This window comes from Scheffersomyces stipitis, chromosome 7 (genome assembly GCF_000209165.1).
Source record: "Scheffersomyces stipitis CBS 6054 chromosome 7, complete sequence".
Lineage (NCBI taxonomy): Eukaryota > Fungi > Ascomycota > Pichiomycetes > Serinales > Debaryomycetaceae > Scheffersomyces > Scheffersomyces stipitis.
The window spans coordinates 542,116-558,906 of record NC_009047.1 but is presented as its reverse complement, the minus strand read 5'-3'; the positions used below and the strand labels follow the sequence as shown (position 1 = coordinate 558,906).

The 16,791-nt window shown below is 36.6% G+C and overlaps 3 protein-coding genes across 3 annotated transcripts; all 3 read left to right on the top strand. All coding sequences in view use genetic code 12, as the record gives it.

Moving 5' to 3' along the window:
* Positions 1 to 7,830: 7,830 nt before the first annotated feature.
* On the top strand, positions 7,831 to 8,868 carry PICST_33410 (peptidase M48, Ste24p; the record flags this gene model as incomplete). The annotated part of the gene is made up of 1 exon (XM_001386265.1): positions 7,831 to 8,868. The coding sequence occupies one exon, from the start codon at positions 7,831 to 7,833 to the stop codon at positions 8,866 to 8,868; it is 1,038 nt and encodes a 345-aa protein (XP_001386302.2).
* Positions 8,869 to 9,935: 1,067 nt separating this feature from the next.
* Positions 9,936 to 10,568, top strand: PICST_33409 (predicted protein; the record flags this gene model as incomplete). Its single annotated transcript, XM_001386264.1, has 1 exon — positions 9,936 to 10,568. One exon carries the CDS (start codon positions 9,936 to 9,938, stop codon positions 10,566 to 10,568), a length of 633 nt encoding a protein of 210 aa, XP_001386301.2.
* A 2,688-nt stretch (positions 10,569 to 13,256) lies between these two features.
* PICST_63741 (predicted protein) lies at positions 13,257 to 15,998 on the top strand (the record flags this gene model as incomplete). Its single annotated transcript, XM_001386263.1, has 1 exon — positions 13,257 to 15,998. One exon carries the CDS (start codon positions 13,257 to 13,259, stop codon positions 15,996 to 15,998), a length of 2,742 nt encoding a protein of 913 aa, XP_001386300.2.
* Positions 15,999 to 16,791: the final 793 nt, after the last annotated feature.

The window sequence follows — 16,791 nt, the reverse complement described above, 5'->3', positions numbered from 1 at the left end:
TACTTCCAGATCAGATATGGTTTCAATCGTTTGGATGTTTATTTTTTTGCTTTTTTCTGAATAGTTTGGCCAATTGGAAGTACCCCACGCTCCCAGATGTTTTAATGCAAGTCTTCAGCTTCCTACATCAAAACAGTTCGAAGCTTGTGTGGCGGATTGTTGAGTGAACGACCCAGTTGCTAAATCTATCAAAGTGATACTCATTAGTTTCGTTGGGAAGGTACCCAAGTATGATGACGTTTGATACTGCCAAAGTACTGGGATTTTCTTGTGCGGTATATGCCAGGTGCTAGAAGAAGTGCTGAAATTCTAGGTTCTAAAGAATGGATTCAAGTGCATCACAATATCTCAATTTGATAACAAAGGCATGGACTGCAGGTTTAGTAAAAGTTGTCCGCCAGCTTGCAAGAGATTTTGAGTATAAACGGGAGAAACACAAATCATAGAAACATGTGAACACGCGCCTAGTCACCCCAGCTTTTTTTCTGGAAAATGATGAACTTTAGGCGAATTAGGTAACAGTGCAGCAGTTATATCTTATGTTTAAGAGTGCGACATGAAAGTATACATAACACCATGACGGGCAATGCTGCTGACCTAAAGTACTCAAAGTTTTCCTGATGCTTGGAATTCCTTAATAATTTAGATGCATATCGTAGGAAAGATAGCTTGAATCTTGAGAAGTCTGCTAGAAGTTACAATTCGGCAAGTTTTCCATCCGTCCACCTGTTGAAATTCAGAGAATTGAAACTATAATTGTAATCTAAAAATCAGATAACTATGTACAGTACTGGCTGCAAATTTACAAATAAGGAAGTTCCACTGGTCCTATCTCTGAGAATAGGAGTAACCCCTTATCAGACCCGCCTCAACGGAATAGAACTTATCCGTAATGAAATTGGAGGCGGGCTAGAGATAAGAATAGGGGTAGATAAGAATATGAATAAGGGGGAAGATAAGGGGTTCTGAACAATATAAATATGGTAGGATATTCTCCAATATCAGAAGAATAATCAGAACTTGAAATTGAACTTCATTATCAAGAGTTAACTATATCTTTATTAATATACAATGTCTAATTTTCAACACCACCTTATTGGACGGCTCCACTTACAACTCTCTCAAAATAAGTTCTTCAGAAAAGTATTGGCTTGAACTTATTCTCCATGTGAAACAGAACCGTTATGTTGCTTGGAATTCGTTGTCAGAAGTTGGAAATCCCAATCAAAAACCCTGGAATTGGTCTATCTTTCTCAGCTGGATATGGAGTAACAAGTGGAGACATTCAGACTAAGGACAAAACTTTACCAACTCTCGGACACAGAGATGAATTTGTACTATATGAATTCCTTCGCATTTATGAATGAGCAGGTGTAAAGTATGTGCGTGTTGTTAGAGCTGTGGAAATGTACACTGGGATTTGCAAAAGCTGCTTGTTCGTCGATGGCATTGATTCTCGTTGGTTTTCTTCCTTTTGTATCTACCCGGCATCATTTTGCCTTCTAGTATTAGTATCATCATGTGCATGAGAGCTCACCTACTTACCATTGAGATTGTCTTCTCTAATTCCATCATATTGTTAAAATAAAATTTAGGATTTAAGGACAATGAAATGAATCATAAGGTTTTAGGTTTGTGTCTGTATAACTTGTTTCTGTAGAATCCAAACTAGTTCAGCTGCTCAACATGCAATTGAAAATGTACAGATTTGTAACACATTCCACATTAAATGATAATGTGGGACTGAAATTTGTTCTACTGAAATCGACCTTTCAATGAACGGCTCCATCAGAACAACGAAAATGTACATTCGAAAGAGGACTTGATGCGGTAAATAAAGTAATATGACGTAATGTCAATTCTTGATTTCATATGGTGTGGTCGGGGCAGTTTCCTCCACTCTATACTCTTCTTTATTGACTTGACTTGGGTAGAAGTTTAATTGCCTTCTTGAATATATCGATACTATTAAATTGTAACATAACCTACTACATCTTCAGAATGAAATAAACTGTCTCTTTAACTATTACCTCCTTATTTGCAATTCTTCATTTAACCAAGGCTTCTCCTGCTTTGCCTCCTAATAGACCTTCTCGACCGCGATAGCGCTCCACATCTATCTAAAAGGGTTAGATGCATAGACCTTAAAGAAGTTGAACACCAAACCAGAGTGTACTGTTTAGTTCATTATTTGCTGAGTACAAAGAAGCATATCAACTACAATATAGCTCTTATGTTTGATTGTATAGCTTTTTGAATGAATATCAGCAGTAGTACGAACACCAACTGTAGAGCAATGCGATTCAATATCAAACCAGTAGAAATTCACATACTGAGCATCTCGAGGAGAATATTGCTTTTCCTGATTGTTAATAATGCAATAGAAAGACGACCATAATTTTTATAGACAACTTTCGCTAACGTCCCTTTTTTGCTCCTTTTAGTGGTGAGAATTATTAATTATAGCTCATCTAGGTTATTAATAATTTGAAGACCATAATTGTGGCTTCCAAGTTCAGTTTGTCATAATAAGAAAGTTTCAATGAACTATTGCAGGTTCAAAATAGGGCAAATGCTGAAACTAGAATGGAATTAAAAAAAAAAGAACGATTGCTTGAATGTTGATTTCTCAGCAATAGGGTTCCGATTGTATGTTGTGTCTTTTCTTTTGAATTGAAGAAGCTAATTCGCTTTAAAGCTTGACTAGCTCATCTTTCTTCGAAATGACTGCACCTTAAAATAAGCAATCCAAGCTAGCGAAGAAAGGAACTCAGAAGGAAATCTATATATTTGATTCAGTGAAGTTGCACAAGTGATATGTTGCTTCTCTGCTGTGTCTATTGATTATTTATTCAAATTTTAAATTTAACATGAAAAGAAATGGCCGTTGGTCACCTATTCATCCAAACTCTTTTGACTAGGTAACAAAATAGAACGATTGGGTTACTGCCATCAACTCCTTGTTTGATTATTCATCAGCTCGTCCAAGATCCAAAACGGAAATATAAATATAGAAGATAAAATTCTCTTGTATTACTATTACAGAAGTCATGGAATTCATACTTTCACAATACAAGTTATCACAGTTTTAGGTAGTTCGTCCATATATAAGAATTCTAATTCAATATTGGATATTACAGAAACTCATTAAAGGGAAATTAATTTTGTAAAAGCTTTTGTACGTCTTTTTACAGCTCCATAACTTCTTATCGTTCGGCTACAAGTGAAACTTACCCATGTACTCGTGTCCACAATTTGGTCTGGATTCGGTGTTATCCGTGCATCAGAACTAAAATCATAGGCAAAATTAGGATATGATACTTATCTCACTTCTGACCGGGAAAGGCACATATAGCCTCCAAACTTTGGATTTCATAATAAACAACTGGAATTCGCACGGCTCGAGTTGTCACCGTATTCATGCACCTGAAAAAGAGCACCAAAAGAGTACCATTCCAGTGTAGGGTAAAATACATTGGTGCCGGTTGCAATGCTCTAGATATTCATCAAACCTTAACAATCAGAAGAAAATCCCAAGAGCTTACAGTGTCATAAGTTTCTGAGCTGTTAGTATCCAACTTTCTATATGATATGAGAATACAGAATGTTAATCTTTTCAATAGTGTACTAGATCTGAATAGTTGATAAATCAAAATGCACTACCAATGAATATTTACAAGCTTTAAGTAAAACTTCCTCTATTATCCACATTTATGATACCTTCTATGCTCACAACTTAGTTATTATAGTATAGACCAACATGAAACATACTTCTTTCAAAACCACCATGGGAGGATTGTTGAATTCACCTTGTACAAATACCGAAGACTATAAGAAGGTTGATCAACAGGAATCCCTGAATAAAGTTAGGTAGCTTACATCGATGAACAGGCCAGTCTAGCTTTACTGGGTAAAGGGAAGGACAATCTGAAAAGATAGGTAATCCTTTTCTCAAATACTTTAGATTTCATAAACTCCAATATATTAATAATGTAAAGAACGAAATATGCTCTGGGTACTTTCAGAGTGAAATTGGCTTCAAAATGAATTTGATTGTGCAACTGCTTTCAAATGATCACTTTTGTGTATATTATAAGTTTACAAGGATCATTGGAACGTTATAAAAGTACATTTTCTCTTCATACTATCCCTTTAGCCATTCCCTCTAGGTAGTTAATTATGTGTTAGTCTCTAAATTTCAGGACTTGGATGCATCTTTACTTTACTTGAACGAATCAACAACCGCCTGTAGTTAGCTAAGAAATTATATATATATTTATATTTGGAGTAAGTATTAATTTATACTCTGGTATATGTTTTTGTTATAAGTCTGTGTTATTCCTTCAAATTTACAAATAGCAGTATCAATATTTCTAATTTCAATTTGTTTAAGTTTTGATCCGAGAATTACAAATCTTGTTGTCAAAGTCAAACTAGTGGAAACTATAACTGGGACGAAGAACATGAACACCTCAATTTATGAGACAAGACACCCAGCTTTCCTAGTATGATTTTCAAACTAAAGCTTTGACCCGAGTTTCAAAAGAGATGTGGGCCATTTTCCTGTGTTTTATTTCATGTGTTGGCTTAACACTATTCTTGTCATATGGCATGTTTCATCAACAATAAAATTAAAATATTTACTACCTATTGTTTTACAAGACTTCGATTCTTTATTTCCCTTTGAAATACACAGGCCGGCTGTGTGACGAAATAGTAAAAATCTAATGAAAATAGCACAATAAGGGTATCATCTGAAAATGGTTTAGGTGCAGCGTTTCCAGGCTGTGAATGCGAATAAGAAGTTTCTTGCAGCTCCAGATAAGTCAAGATAAGCACTGGTGTGCTTTTGCGGTATTTTTATCCTTGTGATTTCATCCAAGTCGAGCCTTGCATCTAAATGGGGAACAGCTAATGCAGTTTGTTGGGAGAATATCTGCAATGCATGAAAGACTGTGCTGTAATTGTCGGATATCTGCAATGCACAAACTGTAGGTGCATTGTCGGATATCAGGCTACTAGTTTAGTGTTAGTTGACAAATCCATACCAAACAGGATGAAAATATCTATATCGGTCTTAGAAGGGAATATTGTGGAAAGTACTTTTCTAGAAGCACATGCCGAGAAAGCATATTTAAGGTGGTTGACTAAGAATGGCCAGATTCAATATTTAAATGAATGGATTTCTTGCTATACTGAACGAATTGAGAAAATTTTATAATCCTCATTACGGTAAGCCACTACTTAAATTATTCAAAATGAAACTTTCTTATTTGCTCATTGCTATTTCCATCTACGTTCACTCTTCCCTAGGTGTTGGTGAACCATGTGGTATAGGTAGGCCATGCTCCGAAGGAGCCTGTCTTGGTAGAAGGGGATTTCCAGTTGATGGAATATTAGTCAAAAGAGGAACATGTGTCAATGGCCTTAAAATCTGATTTCATGATGCGTTCAAATAATCATCTACAGGTATGTTTTGTGCTCTATATCGTGTTTATATTTTTATTTATACTAATGAACTTTTTAAATGTGCTAAACCAAACACGTAACAGATGATTGGAGCTAACTAGGATTATTTTTCCAGTGTACTTGTATTCATCGCTCTCTTTCAACATTAACTAGTTTGTAGTGTGTTATCAAGACAGCAGAAACTTGAAGATTCCTCTGCTCAAAATACAGCTATTGCCTAGCTCACTACTTCGGTCTGTTGAGGGCCAAGTGATGCAGCATGTTGGTTTCAAGTACAACACCAGGCCTTGGCAGATCCAAATCGTTGGACTGAAAGTGTCTACCTAGTTCATAGAAATTGACACATTCTAGATGCTATAACTTAAATTGGATTGGAATGGTTCGTATGTTTTTGGTCTATGTTTTTTTCCTCTCCATCTTCGTGCACTAGATCAATAGTTTCAATGCTAAAGATCCAAGGTAATACTTTATTGGTTTTGTCCCACTGTTTTCGTTCTGTTAGAGAGATAGCAATGTCTGAATTTTGATGCTTCAAGATTTTAGTTAGAAATTGGTTTTGCTAGTAATTCTGGGCTTTGGAGTTTCAAATTTCAATTTTAAAATTCAGTACTCAAAACTATAGCCGACTACTTTCGTTTCATGTAATATCTTCAGCTTTTCCACCGACCATCTTGATTGTAATTATTATTGAATCCAATTGACTTATTTATCATTAAATAAAAAAAAGTATTCACATAAGTTGATATTAAAACCCAAAAGGGATAAAGATCAAAAGTGAATTGTGTCGATAATCTACCTTGCTCATATCAGCAACCTTACTTCCTCAATCGCTAAAAGTAGATCTTTACCTTTATTCTTAGCCCTGAATGTAGAAATATCATAATGATTTTAGATTTCCGAAAGTGGAACAACCAATCCTTTGACTCTTTAATTGTTAAATCATATGTATCAAATATATTCTTTTGAAACATATCTTTTGTTAAGTTCGCCGAACACAGCTACCTTTCCTTGTCCTGACACTACCACTATATACGTAGAAATATATATCTTAAGAATACATGAATTGGTGTCTAAAAATGCCAACTCATCTTGCAACAAGATTTCAGCACTGTAGTATACGAATTTATTATAAACTCCTTCTTTGCCACCGAAAGTCTATTAAGTTCTGTTATGGATTCGGATACTTGGATAGATACTGATTTCGTAGACGTATGTAGGGGAACATTTCTCAAGACAAAAGTCGCTAGCTTTAAAGTTCATTTTGAAATTGACTATAGACGGCTTTGACTCAGAACCTCGAGTTTCAAGGAAACGATTGGTGGGCAAGAATATTGACCCCGGTAGGTATATCCCACTAGGATGGTTAGCCATCCTGCTGGTGAAATTCATGTGCTATTAATATAATTTCTCGCCTGCAGTACCTTTAGACAGGATCGGCCATTGAGTCTTCTTCCAATTCTGCCGACCTGCAACCTGCAAGAAGATAACAGACTGCGGGCGGTCCTGTTGGAATTTCAGTTCAGGAATGTTTATATTATGTCATGCATCATTTCTTGGCGCTCTTTCACTTCCTGCAAAACTCCATTCAGCGGATTGCGTTATTATTTTTTCATGTACAGCTTAAATTATGGAGGTAGTATGCAGATATATTTTCCAAGCATTACGTCTATTGCCGACCATGCATAATTCATTATCTCCACTCAACTTTTTGGCATAGAAAACACTTGGCGGTCGATATTTACCACTCTTTCAGTGTGGATATGGGATTGCTTGTGGAATATCCATGCATTCGCACGGCATCTCAATAAAATTACAGTGATCCATCCTTTCATTTTTGGTGCTTCTGGCATGAAATGAAATTGTTCTCTTCCATTTGGTTTTCATTTGTGGATACAGTGGCAGTGTCTAAATCCTTAAGAAGGTTCCATTTGGCAAAATATTGTTAGTGTTAAAGTTTTCCTCCTATCAAGTTATCGTCATCACCATGATATTCTCGATTTCTGAAGTAAGTCCTTTCATTCTCTTAAAATATCTATTTCATTTCTAACATTGACAAAATAGTCTTTCAAATTCCTTGATTCTGATTTAATTAACTGGAAGATAGTTCTTGGGTTGTTATCAACTGGAAAGTATATATTTGATACTTATTTGAAGTATCGCCAATACAGGGTATTGCAACAGAAGTCAATTCCAGCTTCAATTAAAGCTGAGATTGATCTTAATGACTTTGAAAAATCAACGGGTTACAATATTGCTAAGCTTAAACTAAGTGTCTTCACCAATACCTATTACTTGTTTCAAAGATTATTTACTATTAAAACCAATATATTTTACTCCCTTTGGCGAACTTCTGGATTATTCATGTCAAGAGCCGTTTTTCTACCCAAATTCATGAAAGGTACCATCACTCATTCTCTTTTCTTTTATACAACCATCCTGCTTATTTCAGAATTAATAGATTTGCCATTTTCGTACTACCGAGAATTTGTTGTGGAGGAGAAATTTGGTTTTAACAAGCAAACTCTTGGTCTTTGGCTCAGAGACCACATCCTTGCGTTTTCCTTGAACACTGTTATTGTTAATGTTGTACTTTCAGGATTGTTGAAAATTTTTGAAATATATGGGGAGTCATTCATAATTTATACAACTGGCTTCTTAGTTGTTGTTTCTTTTGCTGTTCAATCTTTGAGCCCTTTTATTGGAAGACTTTTCTATAAGTTCACTGCTTTGCAAGATGAAAATTTGAAGCATCAAATTGAAAATTTAGCAAGCAAGTTCAATTTCCCAAAAACAAATATTTTTGTTATAGATGGTTCCACAAGATCATCTCACTCAAATGCTTATTTTGTAGGATTGCCTTGGTACAAAGAAATTGTGATTTTTGACACTTTGATAGAAAAGCAAACAACTGAAGGAGTTGTTGCAGTTTTGGGTCACGAGCTAGGGCACTGGAAACTCAATCATATACCAAAATTGATGCTAATTCAATTATTGGACTTCACACAGATCTTCGGTCTTTTTGGTGTTTTTATCTACAACAAGTCCTTATACTCCTCTTTTGGATTCACTGACAACCAACCAGCTATAGTTGGATTGGTATTATATTGGATTATTAAGGAACCAATTTCAACTGCCACGAGATTTGTTACAAATATATTCTCCCGCAAGTTCGAGTACCAAGCAGACGAATTTGCTAAGAGTTTAGGGTACCAAGATGAATTATCCAAATCCTTATTGAAGTTGGATATCAACAGCCTGTCAGTAACAAACACTGATTGGTTGTACTCGGCCTATTATAACGGCCACCCGTTGTTGTCCGAAAGATTAAGTGCTTTAGGCTACATCTCCAAGGAGAAGATTTCAAGGGAAACCAAATCTAAGCCATTAAAGGAAGATTGAGAGGCTCTTGGTTTGATCTAAATTTGATGAGTGTTCTTGTTTCATTCTGCTTATTTTATAGTAGTGTGTAAGTTTTCAAAACGAATCACCTGTGTAGCAATTCTGAAGATCGGAAAATCAATGTACACATTTGATCTCATAACCAACCTCAAAAACTTGAAACTAAAAGCAAATAAGTTGAATTTTCTTCTCAGCGAAACAAGTTTGTGACTGTAATCAATTGCAAAGTCGTCCACTGCCAGTTGCAGAAGAGAGAGTGATCTAAACATCGAAAGTATACCAAATTGTTTCAGCTTCTCCAGATTTACAAACTGGTGGTAACCACCATAAGATTTCTACTTTCTAAAACGCCCTTGGAAAACTTCACTTAGTTTCCAGAGGTCTAGTAGTAAAGTTCTCCATGTGTAAACAGCTGGAGTGAGTTGTTTTCTTGAGATTCTCATACGCTGTGATATTTCCTGACAGAACAAACGGGAAAAAATCAGTTGATCCCAACGAGGATCGGACTCGTGACCTTCTCTGAGTGAGAGAGACGTCATGCCGCCAGACCATGGAACCGATTTTAATCCTAATATATAGTGCCCCACGAAAGTTGCTTTTGTCACGTTGACGGGAAACCTGTATATGGGTAGGCCGGTTTTCCTTTTGGACTTAGAAATGGATTAATGGATATGGAGTTATATTAATCACTGAAGAACTATTTAAAATCTGTTTAAACTAGAGGGAATCCTCTGGGCTTTATATATTCTTCATCCTCATCTCATCTCTGTAATTTGTTGCGTTATTCAACAAAAGAAATGTAGAATTTCTGTTTCGGGTATTTATCGGATCCAATCCGAGGTTGATCACCTCGGAAACCATTATTAGAGATCCTGTATCTTATTTTCCATCACACGTACTAGATCACGTGATCCTCAAATTTCACTCGGAGGTTTTAATCCTAGGATTTCCTCCACCATTCGGTATGGATTAGAGGATGATTTATATGCTTTGTAGTAGATAGGTTAGACTTTAGTCGTAATACATGCCATTTCGTCAAAAAAAAAAAACGTCACGTGACCCAGCTTATGTCAGAACTACAACCAATCAATCAGCCAGAGGGACCTTTAGGGATTTTCTCTGGTGAGAGCTCTTCGAATCAAGCCTTAAACGAGCCAAAACCACCGGATATTGACCGAAATCCACACGACCATGTCGCACCCCCTGATCTGATGGACCTCGATGGCGAGTCCTCAGATGCCGTAGAAACCGGCGAATTGGAGCCATCTTTCGTGACAGCAGGATCAGTTATTGCTGATGACTCTTTTGACGATACCCAAGAAGCCTCAAACGCTTTAAACACCTTGAACGAAGGGCCAGAAATGTCGACTATGGACAGCTTTGAAACCTCAGTTTCGAAAAATTCTTCACATCACGTGATCGAGGAAGAACACGACCCAGTTTTGGCTGCAAAAGGAGATACTGTTATGATATCTCAAAATCCTACTTCCATTAGCGATTGGCTAAAGTCTACATCCACCAGTGACTCCGTTGAAATTACAAATGTTTATATTAAAGAAAAAAACCCTAAATCCCAAAAAAAATCCTTTCAGAAAATGAAGAAATCAAAAAAAAATAACCTCAGGAGCTCCTCTTACCGATCTGATCTGGAACGGTCAGAATTCCTCGCTCCAACATCACAAAAACAATTCATCAATTAAACTCCTCTCCAAAGACAGGTTAATAAAGGATCTTGACAAACTCGGATCTGGCTTAAACAAGAACTGGGAAGAAGATAAATACACAGACGATTTGACCTTTAAGAAGATCAGGAGGTTAGGATTTGCCAAAAACTATGTCACATCCCACTCACAACAAGAATGGGCAGCCAAACAGGCAGAATTGACAGATGGAACATCCCGCAAGAATTTCTCATTGATTCATTGTCAATCCTTGGAGATCACGAGTATCAAAAAAGACAATCGAATTGAGAATTGATCGGTTTGAGTACAAGGATACCCAATTAGGCCCCTCCAAAGAGCTGTCTTTAAAAGAAAAGCTAGTGGTTATTGAAGACCACTTTTCCCACCTCCCCGAGGAATTCTCTGAAACAGCTCATCAGCTCGAAACCAAATTGAAATACGTAAGATCAGCTAAAACAAATTTCCTAGACTTACTCGCCAAGGCGACAAGTGAGGATAAGGAGGCGAGAACACGGTACCTGCCATATACGAAAACGAGACACAAGAAAGAGATCTCATGGTCCAATTGACAAAGGAAGGCACCCTTCGTGCTATTGTTCCCTTGATGATGATCAGACCACTCAGTAACTCTACTGCCTATATGTCCCTCAGTCCCATTGAGAGACCTAAAACCTTAGCCCAGGGACCAAGCCTTCTTTTGTCTCTTAAGAATTCGTTAAGACAAGGTTATGAAGGAGCAGCTTCCGATTACTATTTCAAATTGAGCATGATTCCCTCCAAACCTCTCGCAAACATGTTTCTTGTCGGACTTGAACACCCATCAGATCACAAAAACCTAGAGATGGCGATCGGTGAATTATTCAATAGAGGTTCCATGTAAATTAGATCGTCCCATAACCTCAAGTTTTCAAAATTCCCATCAGACGTCTGCTCAGTGGAAGATAAAGTCAAATATGAGATTCTCGTTGCCCATTCAGAGCGCATTCGCAATACTTACTATTTAGAAAAAGACAAAGAAAAGAGTTAACTGTTCTACCTAATTTCAACGGACTCTGGCAAAGTCCCTACTCGAAAGAATGCAAATCTTCCGAACTATAGTCTCGAGATCATTTCGACATTTAAATTGTGTCCATTTCTTTTCAGTGAAGCTAGAGTGACAAGTTAAAATATGGGGTTCCTAACCTTATTCATGGAATCCTGCTCATCAACCTTCTTATTCCTCACATTTGTACAAGGCGAATCCAGCAATCCTCTCATGGTATTTTTGAAATAATTAAGTATCATTATCTCACGTAGGTATATTAGGTTTCATAGATGTCTCGGGTTATAGTGTCACACTTTCGAATCGTATCAATAGAGAAAATCTTACTTAAATATTCATTGATAGTGCATTTTGAAATTCCAACTATTCCCAAATTTAGTATGATTTTGAAAAGAATAACATATTCTGTTTATTCATACCATATAGAAAGTTGAATACTGACTTGACAATATCTTCTGGTTATTATCCAAATTATCGAAAGCGTTCCAAATATGCAATTGTCATTTACGAACGGCACCAATTAATTAATTTTTGTACTTCTGCTATATTCATATTCCTAGCCCTATTTTTCAGGTGCTTGAATACGGCGAAAACTCGAGCCGTACATTCCAATTATTCATTATGAATCCAATGTGGACGCTGGAAGATCCATACCGCAGAGGCTTGTCAGTTTTAAGCATCCTAATTATGCTTATGATTTTATTTCAGCTGCACGGATAACATGGAAGCCAGACCAAGTTGGGGACACCAGTACATGGATGAGTTTCACAGATAGCTGATCGATAAGAAGTTATGGAGCCGTACAGAAGTACAACTTCAAGTTTTAGGTTATCTCATGCATTAAAACGCAAACGCACGGTAATTGTATGCCGCGCTCAATTGTACATGGCAAATATTTTTTAGGTGACAAAATTAAGTTTCAAAAATACATCATGAAAAATAATAAACTATTCGTGGCCCGTCGCTTCTAGTAATTAGTACTATAATCGGTTACATTCAATTGCACCGTAATCCTGGGAATTTTGCATGGTCTGGAAGTTTTAAATGAATTACTGTTCTGTGCGAGGCTGATTCAATTATTAGTTGCAGCACTTGCAAAATTCCGAAGGCTACGGTGTATTTGTATGGAACCGATTGTAAGCCATTAGATCCTCTGCCAAGAAATAGTGAAATTTCTTTTGTACACATTTGAAATATTTCCCAATTCATTTTCTTGTCCTCTGTTGGAGTGATTGATATTTATTCACGGTTGACTAGCATTGAGGACAGATATTACCACTAAACTAATTTGTCGAATATGTTAAGGATATAACTAAGGCGGTACTTCACCAGACTAGTAGAATGTAAGTTACGCAACAACAGAGACTGCTATTCAAAAAAACTCCCTAGTTGAGCAAACTGTATTTGAGGCGCATACTGCAACAATATACCTAAGCCACACCTTCACACAAACATCCTGAATAGGTGAAAGGTGATAATCAGTAGCAGATTAAGTATCGTCTTGTGATTTCATTTGACTATCCCTTTCACCCTATATTGTAATGACGGTACGGCTCTATTAACCCAGTACTCTATTTCTGCTTTAAGGATGTCTATATAATTAGCTGAACTTCTTTTATCGCAAATAAATTGTTTCTATTTTTGAGGTCATCTAACATCTCAGTATGTCGAAGGTAGAAAAGAAGGAAAAGCTTGACAATATAGTCAGTATTGGCAGTGTTACATCTCACTTGCAATTAGAAGATCATGAAGTGAATTTAAGAGCAATTACTTCTAATCCAGTCTCAATTAATGAGATTGGTGTTTCACTTTCAAATGAGCAGAAGCATTTTATCTTGAAGCGACTTCATTTGGATGGCTTGCAATCACTTGACGAGTTGCCACCACAAGTCATCTTTTATTTGGATAAAATTGAGAAATTGGGAAATGATGAAGCCTTGAGTATTTTGAAAGAGACCCTTGTTGAACATCATGACGACACCAATATTCCAACCCACGATTTAGAATTATGGACTAAACTAGTTGACATTGGAGCTGAGAATTCCGGTACGAGAGTAAAGTTAGATTCTGCTCTCAACGAGAAGAATAATGAGAGTGGTGAGCTGTCTTCTCAGGAAGTTTTTGAAGGTGGTAAATACGAATCTAGTATTCACCAAGTAGTTGACTGGGACTTGCAACTTAGGTTGGAGGCAGTTTTGATTGCTTACCACTCTCCTTACCCTGAAGTGAGATCTGTTACAGATCCATTTGACGACCCCACGATCCCAGTTGAAACCATCAGAGTTTACATTCTAGGTATCGTTTGGACTGCCATTGGTGCAGTTATTGATCAATTCTTTTCTGAAAGACAGCCAGCAATAGCATTGTATCCAGCTGTAGTTCAAGTTTTCTTGTATCCTTGTGGTTTATTGTTGGAATATGTCTTGCCGAAATACAAGTTTAAAATATGGAAGTACACTATCGACCTCAACCCAGGACCATGGAACTATAAAGAACAGATGTTAGCATCGTTGTTCTATTCTGTTACTGGGGGAGCGACAAGTTATGTTTCTTATAATATTCATGTTCAAAAGATGAAAATGTTCTACGATAATCAATGGGTTGATTTCGGATACCAAACATTGTTGATTTTATCAAACAACTTCTTGGGTTTTGGATTCGCTGGTATCTTCAGAAGATTTGCAGTTTATCCAGTTGAAGCAATCTGGCCAACAGTATTACCCACTCTTGCCTTAAATAGAGCTTTGATGGTGCCAGAAAAGAAAGAAATTATAAACGGTTGGAAGATTGCAAAGTACACATTCTTTTTCATTGCATTCGCAGCTTCGTTCGTTTACTTTTGGATTCCTAATTACCTATTTGGTGCATTGTCTACTTTCAACTGGATGACGTGGATCGCTCCTTTCAATTTTAACTTAGTCGCCATCACTGGAACTTTTTTTGGTTTAGGACTAAACCCAATACCCAGCTTTGACTGGAATGTTCTCAGCTTGAATGCTCCATTGATATATCCCTTTTATTCACAATTGAATAACTACATTGGTAACATTTTAGGGTTTTTGGCTGTCGCTGGGGTCTACTGGACAAACAGCAAGTGGTCAGGATACCTTCCAATCAATTCACCATCTCTCTACACAAATACAGGAGAGATATATCGAGTTACTTCTGTTGTCAATGAAAATAGTTTATTCGACATTGAGAAGTATCAAGAATATGGACCACCTTTCTACACTGCTGGAAACTTGGTTGCTTATGGCTCCTACTTTGTTCTTTATCCCTTTTCTGTTGTTTATGAAATCGGTACTAGATACAAACAAACTTGGAGAGCGTTCAAGAGTCTCTATTTGAGTTTTAGAAACTTCAAGAAATCTACGTACGAAGGCTATAATGACCCACACTCCACCATGATGTCAGCTTATAAGGAAGTTCCAGATTGGGTATTTTTGGTTGTTTTGGTGATTTCTCTTGTGTTGGCTATTATTTGCGTTGAAATATACCCTGCTGAAACTCCAGTTTGGGGTTTATTCTTTTCTTTGGGTATTAATTTCGTTTTCTTGATTCCAATTACTGCTGTTTACTCCAGAACTGGTTGGGGCTTCGGACTTAACGTCTTGGTTGAATTGATTGTAGGTTATGCTCTTCCGGGTAACGGTCTTGCATTGAACTTCATTAAAGCATTTGGAACCAACATTGATTCTCAAGCTCAGAACTATATCACCAACCAAAAGATGGCTCATTATTCCAAGGTTCCTCCAAGAGCTCTATTCAGAGTTCAAATCATTGGTGTTTTCATTGCCTCATTTGTTCAACTAGGTATTATCAATTTCTTAATTAATAATATTGAAGATTACTGTGATCCACATAACAAGCAAAAATTTACTTGTCCACATTCAAAAACATTCTATAACGCCTCTATTATTTGGGGAATTATTGGACCTAAGAAAGTTTTCAATGGGTTGTACCCAATCTTACAATATTGTTTCTTGATTGGATTTTTGTTAGCCATTCTTGCACTTGCCTTCAAGAAGTTTGCTCCTTTGAAGTACACCAAATTCTTCGAACCAACATTAGTAATCGGTGGTTTCATTAACTACGGTGCTTACAACCTTTCATATTATACTGGTTCTTTTTACCTTTCCGTTGTCTTTATGTACTACATTAGGAACAAGTACGAAGCATGGTGGCAGAAATACAACTATCTCTTGTCAGCTGCCTTGACTGCCGGTGTTGCTTTTTCTTCTATCATCATTTTCTTTGCAGTTCAATACCATGACAAGAGCATTTTGTGGTGGGGAAACAGTGTTATGTTCGGTGGTATAGAAGGCGGGTACGGACAACAGTCGATATTGAATGTCACCGAGGCTCCAGGGGGATACTTTGGTCCAAGAATTGGAAATTTCCCATAAGTAAGTGCATTGTTCGTGCCTCTTTTTCTTGATGTCTACTATTTTGCACTAGCAGCAGGGCAAACTTTGTGGTTCTAAATACATTGTAGCCCTTTTTCTACGCTTCTATAGTAATATAAAACCGCGAGATATGCTGAGCTATATTTTGTTTATTTCTCTCATATTTGAACCAGAACATGGCAGCCTATTACCCTCTTTTCACGTAATAAATAGCAAGAAGGAAAATATTAAAAAGAGAAGTTTGAAGTTCTTGAAGACAATATCCTGCCTTTCGTATTCTCTAAAGGTTACCTCCGTATATAGCTATTATAGCTTACATGTGCTGAAGTAATTTTGTCTTAATGAATACTTAATTTTGAATAATCATCTTTTTTCATCTCCACATAATTTAATTTCTTGGTGCATAAGTTCATAAAGATCTCCTGTTGAGCGAACTATAATCGATTCAATAAGTATTAGAAATTTCACTAGTATTTGACATCAATTTGTTGGCTGATATCATGCTGACTTCAGAGGGCAGGATGAACACCAAGAAAGAAAATCACTAATATTATTACATCCATTCAATTAATTAAACCTTAAGAGGAACTGTGCGCTACTGAAATATATTGAATTTGAGTCTGCATATGTCAAAAATTCCAGTAATCTATCAACTTCTCTTCGTGTTCCCATTCATTTGTTTCAGTATTTGCCCTATATTTTGAAACCTGTGATTACTTTTCGTCGTATTATTAAACTGAGAAGTCATAATTCTGGTATTGATCATCATTGTGTAGATGAGGAGTAACTGAAA